This window comes from Narcine bancroftii, chromosome 6 (genome assembly GCF_036971445.1).
Source record: "Narcine bancroftii isolate sNarBan1 chromosome 6, sNarBan1.hap1, whole genome shotgun sequence".
Taxonomy (NCBI): Eukaryota; Metazoa; Chordata; class Chondrichthyes; order Torpediniformes; family Narcinidae; genus Narcine; species Narcine bancroftii.
In genome coordinates, this window is record NC_091474.1 from 223,709,934 (window position 1) to 223,722,353 (window position 12,420).

Genomic DNA, 12,420 nt, shown 5'->3' on the forward strand with positions numbered 1-12,420 from the left:
AATAAAAACTGAAAATGCTTTAAAATACTCAGGATAGGCAGTATCTGCTGAAAGAGAAACTTGCATTGAGGTCTAGGACTAAAAAAAAGAGAAAACAAGAGAGTTTTCATGAGCAGAGAAGATTGGGAAAGGGATGGAAAAAAACATTTTGGAAGACAAAACCAAATGAGTAGACAAAGCAGTCAGGATTAGATTATGCTTCTTTGTGTAATGTGTTGCCCAAATGACGACAGGTAGAAATGGACAGTCCAAATACAAAATAAATAGTTAAAGAAAATTAGAGGCTTTGATACCAAGTCCAGACAAGCCCAGGTGAAAGATGAGATGCTGCTCCTGAGCATTGGGCTCATTGCAACAAATTGGAAGTCTCAGGAATAAAGATCAGACGGGATGTGGTGTGGCACATTAAAATGGCAGACAACTGGAAACCCAGTAACTACTGCAGACAAAACTCTGCAAAAGAAATCATTTAATCTGTGTTTGTTTTCTCCCATGTTGAGACTATAAGGTAAACATCAAATACAGTTAAGTGTAAGATAATTGCTTCACATGGAAAAATTGCTTGGGCTCCTGGAATGTGGGAAGGGAAGATGTGAATGGACAGATGCTGTATAAGAAATACCATAACACAGGCAGAGTAGTTAGGGGGAAAAAGATGGACCTGGGAGTTACAAAGGGAATAGCTCTTCTGAAATACAGAAAGTAGAAAAGGAAATGTGTCTAGTAGTACAATCTTATTGGCGCTAAATTCTGCAAAGATTTATTATTTGTTCAAATCAACACTTTACAAATGGAAAATTCAAGTCTTGCATTCGAACATACCAACATGGAGTTCTTCTGATCTACAATCCATGAAGGAAGGGCTATACCAAAAGTTGTAGCTGAAACAAAAAAAACTCATTTACTCATGCAATGAAACATATGTGATCAGAGCATGGTGCGTAAAAGTACCTCATTTAGCATATCAGATATGTTCGCAATTACAGACTGCTAATAGAATCAGGTATCAATTAAATGTACAGAGATGTACTGACATCCAACTTGAGCCAAGAACATAGTGCAAATCCCTGCCCCACCCCCGCAAGGAATCTCAGCTCTCTACTGATGTTCCAGCAGCAGTGAAATGATTAGTGAACCACTGAAACATTGTAGAGAATCTGCCTCTGAGAACTGGGGCAGACAGTGTGGTGGCTCAGCACTGGAATGCAGGGCTAATGTCTGTACCCTGGCCAGACATTGTGGGCCATTGTTAACTACAGTAAGCATGAGTTCCATTTGTTGACAGACAGCCCAAGCTTCTCACATAATGTAGATGTTGTAGAAACTGTTCTATCTCACTTTAGCCCAGAGATTTCTCAATAGAGACAAGAGCTTGCTGGCTTGGTATCATAAAAGACTCTCCAGGCTGGGCTGAGTTCAGACCTTAATCAACCCTCAGCAGGGTTGATTGCTGAGACCCATGGATCTATTCTATCCACATCAGTCACATTACAAAAGATTCAAAAATCTATATGGTAGAAACTCTACACAACTGCATTTAACCTACTGTAATAGCTTAAAGTTAAATGACAATCATGGCTGAAATATTTGGGATCAGTCAAGACACTAAAAATATATGGTTCTTTTCTCTCCCGTTAACAACGGGTAGACTCACAACAGAAGTAATGGAAATCTTGAGTTGAAAAATTATAATAAATTGAAAATTAGGTATACAGTCATTAAGCTGGTGCTCTTCACAGATGAGAGAATCAATGTTTTTGGGCGACAGTGGGAAACTCAATATGCTTTTGAGCATCCTAATTCTAAACCTGGTTTACCAGTTTCAAGAACTCTTTTTCCAAAGTGATATCTCGAAGAGCATAAAAATATTTTTTTTGAATGCCTGATTGGCGAGTGTCATGTACCACACCTTCATAAATGATACGAAGTAGTCAGTTTTTGGAAAGTTCCTAACTCTGGGCTGGAAATGGCCAGTAAAATTTCTAAAAAGGGTAGAATGAAATGAATTTTCTAAAGATGAATTCCCAGTTAAAAAAAAATTAAGGTGGCAAAATACCTTGTGGGCCATCTGGATTACCATATTCTTCCCAATTTTTACGAGACTCTTCATCGGTTAAACTGAAAGAGAATTAGCTGTAATATTAAAATCTGAATTTATTAACACTCCAAAATAAAGCAAAAACAGCTATAGTAAATTTTGGGTTACAATTAATTTAAAGATTAATTTAAAATGTCAATTCTTTTAAAGTGATAGTCAATAGAATATATTCATTAAAACTATACAATGATAAATAAAGGTTCAAGTTGAAATTTTATAAAACTATTTAGTGTTTCAATGTCCCAATCATTTTATTTTATTTAAAAGAAAATCTAATTTAACATTTCAACAACATGAAATTTTTATCAGTAGTAAATCATTTTTGATCATGAACAATGCAGTCCAAATCAAACTTCAAAGGAGAAAACAACTATTGGTTAAACCCAAGGATTATGTGTCTTATTCTTTGATATTATATCGTTGCTACAAAAGTAGTGTGTGCTCTTCTTTGGCTTGGCTTCGCGGACGAAGATTTATGGAGGGGGTACTAATAATGTCATAAATAACAAAGTTAAACAGCAAGATAAACATTTAAAATTGCTTTTGTCAAGAAAAACAACTTTTATAAAGAACTTTAATGTGTATCGAGCCAATGAGCAAATTAGCTTTGATGCTGTGCTTTCATAATGGTTTAGCAACTCACAGCAGGCCAAAATTAGAGCGAAACAGAATTAAGCACATCTATAATTCATAAATTATGATCCATAAGGTACGTGTTCTGATCTGCAAGAGACTCAAGGTATTACCTTCTTAAGGATACTGGCCAGTTAAGTGCTGTCTATCTGGCACCACAAGCAAAGATTCAAAAACCTTACATTAGGGCTAGGCAAGTGCCATGATGCATTCCATTTAATTTCCCATTTCATAAATGAAGATACCACTTACGCAGCATAAGCTTTCGCAATTCTCATAAACAGGACTTCATCACCTCCTTTATCAGGGTGATGTTTGAGTGACAACTGCCGGTACTGTTTTTTGATTTCTGCCACAGAGGCTCCCTAGGTTAGGAACAAAAAAAAAACATTATTTTCTCATTGGAAAAGGAATGGAAAAATGGATTTCAATCTAAAAATAGTCTATTGGATTTTTTGGAGATAGATAATTCAATAGATGATTTTTTGCAATTTGAAGTTAAAGAACCATTTTGATCAAAACATGAAAATTGTGGTTACCCAAATTTTGTTTCAAGCTACACAGTTATTGTACATTAATGTTTAATGGTGGACAAGTCGCTGTGGCCAAAACTGCAAAGTCTACTTTCTGGACAAGAAGTTAAATGAAGATCAGACCTGCCTGGTCATGAAACCTTCAAAATTCCACACCATTTAAAGTTCAGAACTTTCTGTATTCTGGGTGGTTGTCATACGTCAGCCAACACTGCTCCAAGTGAATGCATTATATTATTTTCAAGCATTTCAAAGAGCGATGGTATTTTTAAAATTATCTTCAACTTTTCCGGTGTTTTATCACATTTTAGAAATCTCCATCTTTAACAAATTTTCTGAAAGTACGGTTATGAAGGTAAATACAAAAGCTAAACCATGCACTACAAAAATCAGAGTTAGTTCTACTTCATTGAGGAACACAAAGGTAAAACAGTGAACAGATATTTATAGAAATAATGAATAAAATTCAATAGAACGACATTCCTCCAAGGCAAGGAAAAAGTAAAAGCAATCTGTGGTTAACAAGAGAAATTAATATTAGATAAAATAGGCTCAAAGTTGCCAGAAATTAGGAGGCCAGAGAACTGGTAGCATTTTTTTTTAAACTCAGGAAAGGAGGATCAATAAGTACAGGAATGTCAGAATAGACTACGGAGAAACTTAAAAGCACTTAAAAGAACATAGAACATTACAGCAGAGCACAGGCTCTTTGGATCACGATGTTGTGACAGCATCTATAAACCTGCTCAAAAAAAATGACACCTTCCCAGCTTCATAACCCTCTATTTTTCTTACATCAATATGCATGTCCAAAAGTATTTTAAATTTCTGTATTGTACCAGCCTCCACCACCACCCAGATAATGTTGCCTGGTTTAAGTTTGGAAGAGCAGACTGAGTTGAATATTCCTTTTACAGAGGAGGAGGTGATGGAAGCTATGGGTTAATTATAGAGTAATAATTCTCTGGCAGAAGATGGATTTCCGCTTGAAGATTTAAAAATTTATTAATTCCGATATTTATGCAAGTATTAGATCAGGCTATGGAAACCCATACTCTCTCAGAATCATTTTCGATGGTAATAATTACAGTGATTCCTGAAAACATAGGAACATAGGAAGTAGGAACAGGAGTAGGCCAAAAATGGCCCATCGAGCCTGCTCCGCCATTCAATATGATCATGGCTGATCTAATTTATGACCTAACTCCACCTACCTGCTTTCTCCCCATATCCCCTAATTCCTCTATCATGTAAAGGATAGAGAACCTTTAAAACCCTCATCTTATAGACCTATTTCATTATTAAATGTGGATTATAAAATTGTTGCGAAAATTTTGGCAAATCGATTGACTAAATTGCTGCTTGTTGGGCATAAGCCCACCCTCTGCTAGACATCATGACGCCCATGTCCATATATATAACCCTGTGCGTCAGTAGCCATGTTAGTCTATTAGAAGTAAAGGATGAGAAAGCATCACGTCTCCAAGTCTTAATTGTGTGAGTGCAATGAGGAATGAAACGGACCCAACACATACTTCATGCACCAACCGTAAGAAAGAAAACAACAGAAGGTAGAAAACGACAACCTAACAACCCCAACAAATTTCAAATTTCTGCCAAAAGATCAAGATGAAAGCGCATCAAGGTGGTGGAGGGAAAGTTTGGGGAATTCAATGAAGTTGAAATAAGTTGGGATAACTAAAAAGAATGGTTTAACTACTACTGTAGCCCACAATATGTGGAAGGTCCAGTAAAACACAAACTTGCCCTCTTCCTCAGTATAATGGGCAGCAAAACATTCGATCTCCTTAAGACCTTGCTGTCCTTGTAGGATCCATGGACAAAGATATTCAATGAATTATGCACAGCTCCAAGGAATCATTTAAGCCCCAAAACACCAGTTATGGCAGAAAGGCAATGATTCTATGAAAGGAGTCAAGGACCAGGAGAAATAGTAAGTGAATACCTGGCATTGTTACGCAAACTGGCGGAACACTGTCATTTCAAGCAGTTTCTAACTCAGGCACTGTGAGACAGATTAGTGATGGGGCTGGCAAAAATCACCAAGCAAAGCAAAAATTATTAGCGATGGATGAAGATGTTACATTACATATTGCCTGCAGCTCTGAAATGGCAGATAAAAACTTGGATGTGGGTCAACCAGACCTACTGGTCAGGAGGTCTTCCCACCAACAATGCTTCCGTTGTGGGAAATACAACCACCGACCAGAAAACTGTTTCTTCAAAAATTCTGAATGCAGCCACTGCAAAACAGAAGGACATCTCAAAGCTAAGTGTCTGGTTAAGCACAGATGGCCTGCAAATAAACAAGCAGTTAAAGTCAAAATAATTGCAAAAAGAGACAACCTAGCAACCATATCAGCCCAACGGCTGACCTTCAAGCTCCTGAAATTTCAGCTCCTGAGATATTACACATCTGAGGAATAAACGAAGGAAATACAGTAATCTTTATACAGCTAAAAATAAACGAATACCCCTGAAGATGGAATTAGATACGGGGGCAGAGGTGTCTCTAATGCAGTTACATGTAAAGGAACGCTTGCTACCACGCCTCCCGGTAAAAACAACTGAAATAACTCTCAGATCTGGTACAGGAGACAGAATCAAAGTGTTTGCAAAATGTTTGGTCCAAGTACAATACAAACAACAGCAACCAAAAACACTCTCTCTCTACATTGTAGATACCCAGGGACCAGCACTTTCCTGAAGAAACTGGCTACAACACATTCCCCGAGACTGGCTAGAAATTGGTTCAATACTAAATGTAAACCACACAGACACCTCCCAGCCAGAACTCGACCAAATCCTCAACAACCACGCAATAGTTTTCCAACAAGAATAGGGCAAAATAAAAGGTGTTCAAGACAAACTGCAATTAAAAGATAATGCAGAACCAAAATTCTTCAAAGCCAGAACAGTCCTATTTGCTATGAAATGGAAAATTGAGGCTGAATTAAACAGACTAAAGCATGAAGGCATATTAGAACCAATACAGCAATTGGGCAGCGCCCATCGTACCAGTACAAAAAGCAAACAGTGAAATTTGCATTTGCAGCAATTACAAAATCACCATCAATCAATCACTCAAAATACCCGAACACCCCATGCCCAAGGCAGAAGAATTGTTCCAAGCACTAAACAGAGGGCAAAAATTCACAAAACTAGATTTGTCACAAGCATATCAACAGATAGAATTGGACAAAAAAAAAAATCAAGGGAATATGTGACAATCAATCCCCATCTGGGACTATTCACCTACACACGCGCCTTACGGAATATCAGCAGAACCTGGGATTTTCCAACCAACAATGGACGAATTACTACATGGACTAGGTGTTAGATGATGTCATCATCACAGGCCGAAACGACAGTGAAGACTTACAAAATCTTGAAAAGGTTTTAACCCGACGACAACAGGCTAATATACAATTACCAAAGGACAAATACGTCTTCATTCACCCCTCAGTAACACAATCGTCAACGAGGGTGTGCGAATGAATCCAGCAGGAACAGAAGCCATTCGCAAGCCCCCATACTCAACCAACAAATCAAAATTATAGTCCTTTCACCGAAAACATATCCCTAATATGTCTACACTATGCAGCCCACTAAACCAATTACTAAAGATCACAGAACACAGAAACTCAAAACACAATTCATCAACTAAATGAATTATTAACATCAACAAATAAGGTGCTGATCTACTACTATCCTAGTAAAGAAGTTACGCCAGCCATAGATGCTTCACCAGTGGGACCAGGAGCAGTACTATCCCAAATCACAGAAAAAGGTGAGCAACCAGTAGCGTGTGCTTCATAAACATTAACCACAAGCAAACGCAATTACGTCTGCATCTGGGCAGGGCCAGGACCAATGTCTTTGGGTGTTTGTTTGCTCGCACTCATGGGGAAGGTTTAAACTCATGTGGCAGGGGGATGGGTACCAGTCCAGAGAGTCAGAGGGGTGTAAAAAAAATAGATGCAAAAGATATCAAGGTGAAAAGCAATAGTGACAGGCAGGTAAGACCGGGGTGAAAATCAAAAAGAGATACTTATTTACATAATGGTAAAAGGGATAAGAATATGGCTAAAGTTTGAAGATCTTGTGTCTCAATGCAAGGAGCATTCGTAATAAAGTGGATGAATTGAATGTGGAGATAGCTATTAATGACTATGATATAGTTGGGATCACAGAGATATGGCTTCAGAGAGACCATGACTGAGAGCTCGACATTCAGGAGGGATAGATGGAATGGAAAAGGAGGTGGAGTCGCACTGTTGGTTAGGGAAGAGGTGAATGCGATAGAAAGGAAAGACACTAGCTTGGAAGATGTGGAATAGATGTGGGTAGAGCTGCGAAACACGAAGGGACAGAAGACACTAGTGGGTATTGTATACAGGCCACCTAACAGCGGCAGTGAGATTAGGGATGGCATTAGGAAGAAAAATGGTAATACGTACAACAAAGGGACAACAGGTGACTAATTATGTAGATTGGGTGATTTGAACAAATTGGTATGGGTAAGGAGTAAGAGGATTTCTTAGAATGCATGCAGGATTGTTTTCTAAATCAGCATGTCAAGGAACAGACGAGGGAACAAGCCATTCTAGACTGGGTACTGAGTAATGGAGAAGGGTTAATTAACGATCTTGTTGTGAAGTACCCCTTGGGCAAGAATACCACAATATGGTGTAATTCTTCATTAGATTGGAATGTGACAGAGTTGATTCAGATACAAAGGTTCTGAACTTGAAAAGAGGTATCTTTGATGTATGAGATGCAAATTGGCTAAAATAGATTGGCAAATGGTACTTAAAGGACTAACGGTAGAAATGCAATGGTAATCGTTTAAGGATAGATTGGAGCAAGTACAACAGATCAAGTACACCCAGTCTGTAAAAAGAATAAATCAAGGAGGGTAGCACATCTGTGGCTAACAAGGGAAATCAGAAAGGGTATCAAATCCAAAGAAGCAGCATATAAATTAGCCAAAAAAATTTCTGATGATTGGGAGAAATTCAAAGTTCTGCAGAAGAAGACAAAATAATTAATTTGGATAGGTAAAAGAGATTGAGAGGAAGCTGACAGGGAACATAAAAAATAACTGTAAAGGTTAAGAGAAAGAGGTTGGTTAAGACAAATATGGGTCCATTGCAAACAGAAACGGGAACAAAGGTATGGCAGACTGTCTGAATGACTACTTTAGTTCTGTCTTCACCAAGGAGGACATAACTAATCTTCAAGAAATTACATTAAACCAGTCTAACTAGAAAAAGAATTGGCAATAATTTTTGGTGTAAAAAAAATTCCGCCAATATTTTTACGGAAAAAAAATTCACCCCGATCACAGGCAATAGCCTCTTAGTTTAATCCTAGGGCCACACAAAGGTATATCATATTAGCTGCGGCCAGAATTCAAAGATGGGCCATGCTACTAGCGACGTATACTTATGATATGAAACAAACCAGGAACACTCAACAGCCATGCAGACACCTTATCACGCATGCCATTACCCGAGACAGAACAAGAAGAAATTATTAAATGGACAACAGAGGAAGCATCCATCAACCAAGAACAACTTCAACAACTGCCCATTACAGCCCAGATGATCGCAAAGAAAACCCGAAAAGAGGCAACATTAAGCAAGATCCTATACTTCATCCTTAATGGGTGGCCCGAATCTGAAGTCATTCCAGAAGATCTAAAACCTTATCACACACACCACCATGAACTATCAGTTGAAGAAGGAGGTTTACTATGGGGAATACAATTATTCCAGCCAAATGACAAACTACCATGTTATCAGAACTACACCACAACCATCCGGGAATGGTATGAATGAAGGCACGGGTCCGGATGCATGTCTGGTGGCCTCCATAGACAGACATTGAAACAACAGTAAGAGAATGCAAAGTATGTCAGTCAATGCAGCCAAAAATACCACAAGCCTAATCTAACCCATGGAAATTTCCATCCAAACCCTGGCATCGGTGTCATGTAGACTTCACTGGACCATTCATGGGTGAGACTTTCCTAATAGCTATGGACGCACACTCCAAATGGCCAGTAGTGGTCTCAATTTACATCAGAACATTTTTTTTTAAATTATGTGCGACAACAATATCAGACATATTTTGTCCACACCCTATCACCCAAGTACTAATGGGGAGGCAGAATGTTTTGTGCAAACATTCAAAAAAGCAATGAAAACCATGAAACTTCTAAATGCCTCTTGTACACACAAAATCGCAGATTTCCTATTGGGATATAGGAACACGCTGCATTCTACTACAAAATGCACCCCAGCAGAACTCATGTTTGGCCGCAACCTGCGGACCAGGCTGTCACAGTTCATCCAGATTTGGGTCTCCGATTGCAAAAAACAGCATCGCCACAGACATCACCTAGAATATTGGAAGTGGGCGAGAGAGTCTGGTACAAGATTATAGACAATGTAAAGACCCATGGCTCCTGCTCATACTCTGTTCTAGTGGGGAACAGATTGTGGAAGCGACACATTGACCAATTACGAGCACTGACTGACACTAAGCTCCATGACTGCCTCATGAACTGAAGGAAGTGGATCCCACCCCTCAGGCCGAGTGAGGGGAAAGGGCAGGAACGGTCGCAGAGCCAAGCAGTCCAGTGAGGAGTCCAGTAACTGAGACACGCAGCCAAGAGGGCAGCAAAGATGGGCAGTTGCTGCCGGAGGTCAGCAAAGGTGGGCAGTCGCTGCCAACCCATCTTATGGGTCCTGAGCAAAGACCAGCACCACAAACCACGCCAAGGCAGTCCAAAAGAGAAAGAAGACCACCTGAAAGCTTTAAGGACTATGTGCCCTGATTATTATTAAATACTTTCCCTTTTATAATTATAATTACTCATGAGATGTATTCTAATTCTACTTGTAGATCTGGGCCTGATGTAACCTTATTTACTCGAAGGGGCCCAGTCAGCATGGGGGGGGCGGGGGTTGGGGGGTAGCAATGTCATGATGTCACCCTTCCATATATATATAGCCCTGTGTGTCACTAGCCATGTTAGTCTATTTGAAGTAAAGGTTGAGAAAGCATTATGTTTCTGAGTCTTAATTGTGTGAGTGCATACACAACACTGCCTAATAAATATGGATCAAACAAGTTTTGTAAAAAAGAGACAGTTGTTCGAAAATGTAGCTAGATTACTTAGTATAATTCATTTAGCCCAGAAAAGAGCTGATTTGAGTGTTGCAGTGGCTTTAGGTGGAGAAAAAGTGTTTGATAGATTGAAATGGGATTTTTTTGTTTAAGGTGTTAATAATCCTAAAGCTAAGGTAATAACTAATGGGCAAATATCTACACTATTTCAATTAGCTAGATCAAGTAGACAAGGATGCCCTCTATCTCCAGCTTTGATTATTTTAACAATTAAACCTCTTGCTCAAACAATTCAAAGTGATTTGAAAATTAAGGGGTTTAAGGTAGATGAAGAAGAACATAAAATTAGCTTATTTGCAGATAATGTTTTAACCTGAGACATCTTTACGAAAATTGCATGTTCAATTGGAATAATATGGGAAAATTTCAGGTTACAAAATAAATTAGGATAAAAGTGAAATTATGCCAGTAATGGAAGATGATTATACTCAATGACAAAGGGATACTCAGTTTAAATGGCCAAAAGAGGGTATTAAATATTTAGGTTTCCGTACAGATAATAATTTGAAAAATCTATTCAAATTGAATTATTCACTATTACTTAAAAAGATCAAGGAAGATTTTTTTTTAATGGATGAATTTACCTACAACTTTGGTGAAAGGGTTAATTGCATTAAGATGAATATATTTCCAAGAATACATCATCTTTTTCAAACATTACCTCAAAGATTTTTCAAGAATTGAATAAATATGTAAGGAAATTCCTCTGGAAAGGCAAAATAGTGAAGTTAACATGGAAATAGGAATTGGGAAGTCTACACCTTCCTAATTTTAAAAATTATTATTTAGCAGCTCAAACGAGATTTCTTGCTTCTTTTATCGAAGGGAGGACGGAAATTTGACATGGGTTAAAATAGAATTGAATAAAATAGGAGAGAGAACAGGTATGTGGACGACATATGATTTTTATTGCCTGAAACTAGTTTTGAGAAATATGTACTTTCCATACCAAAAAAGAGGTATATTTCTGATTTATATTGTATTTTACAAGAAAATGAAAATAAGATAGATTGGGATAAAGATAAGTTGAAATGGGAAAAAGATTTAGGTTCTATAATAGCTGAAGAAGCTTGGATGGAAATTTGTCAGAATAGTATTCGGAAATTGATTAATGCTAGATTAGCGATGATTAATTATAATTTTATACATCAATTATATTTAACACCAGAGAAATTAAAAAAGTTTGGTCTTAGTAAGTAAGGTAGATTGTGATCAGACGGCTAATACTTTTTTACATACAGTTTGGTTTTGTGATCGATTGCAACAGTTTTGGAAAGGTATTCAATCTATATTTAATAGTTTATATAATATCTATGTTGTATTAGATCCTGATATGCAATCATTAATTGATTTAGGCTTAAATGATTATCAGATTTCTTTTATCTATTTAGCCTTAGCAGTGGCTAAGAAATGTATAGCGCTTACTTGGAAAGATAGAAATATACTAACCTTAGATAGGTGGTATTTAGAGATGAAGTCTTGTTTAATTATGGAAAAGATATCTTTTTCAATTCAAGATATTTTTTTATAAGCTGAAGTGGACTCCATTTGTTAAGTACTTGCAATTAAATCTGATTTAAATATGTTTTATGTGTGATATTTTAGATTTGATAACTTTTTATTAATATTTTTACTTGTTATTTTCTTTTGTTTGTGAATGTTTTTTTACATATATATATAATATTACTAACTTTATTAATTCTTCACTCTTTATTTTGGGGAAAGGGTGGGTTTTTTTATATATAGTTTTTTTTAGTGGTCGTATATATGGGGGTGGTTAGATTGATTTAAGTTAGGTTATTAATGTTGTGTTGCAATAATTACTTCATTTTTATTTTTTCTTTAAATGTAATTTTTTTGTTTTATTCATGTAATAAAATCTTTAAATAAAGTTTCCAAAAAAAAAAAGACATTTTTAGGTATTTCAAGGTGGCATGC

General features: G+C 37.2%; 1 protein-coding gene and 1 long non-coding RNA gene across 12 annotated transcripts in view; one reads left to right on the forward strand and one right to left on the reverse strand.

Moving 5' to 3' along the window:
* The window catches only part of sec63 (SEC63 homolog, protein translocation regulator), a 109,713-nt gene that overhangs the window by 50,644 nt on the left and 46,649 nt on the right, over positions 1-12,420 (reverse strand). The window contains exons 4-6 of the mRNA XM_069887518.1: positions 2,984-3,096; positions 2,057-2,118; positions 823-881 (exon numbers count right to left, since the gene is read on the reverse strand). Coding sequence (XP_069743619.1) covers positions 823-881; positions 2,057-2,118; positions 2,984-3,096 — 234 coding nt within the window. The remainder of the gene's footprint in view (positions 1-822; positions 882-2,056; positions 2,119-2,983; positions 3,097-12,420) is intronic.
* Positions 1-12,420, forward strand: part of LOC138737062 (uncharacterized) — an 81,699-nt gene that overhangs the window by 46,341 nt on the left and 22,938 nt on the right. For 2 of the 11 annotated variants that reach the window (XR_011340739.1, XR_011340746.1), the window contains exon 3: positions 11,308-11,366. The exons of 8 other annotated variants lie outside the window; for them this stretch is intronic. This is a non-coding gene — a long non-coding RNA (uncharacterized lncRNA). Of the gene's footprint in view, positions 1-11,271; positions 11,367-12,420 lie in introns of all 11 variants that reach the window. One more of the 11 variants, XR_011340741.1, reaches the window with a different exon arrangement.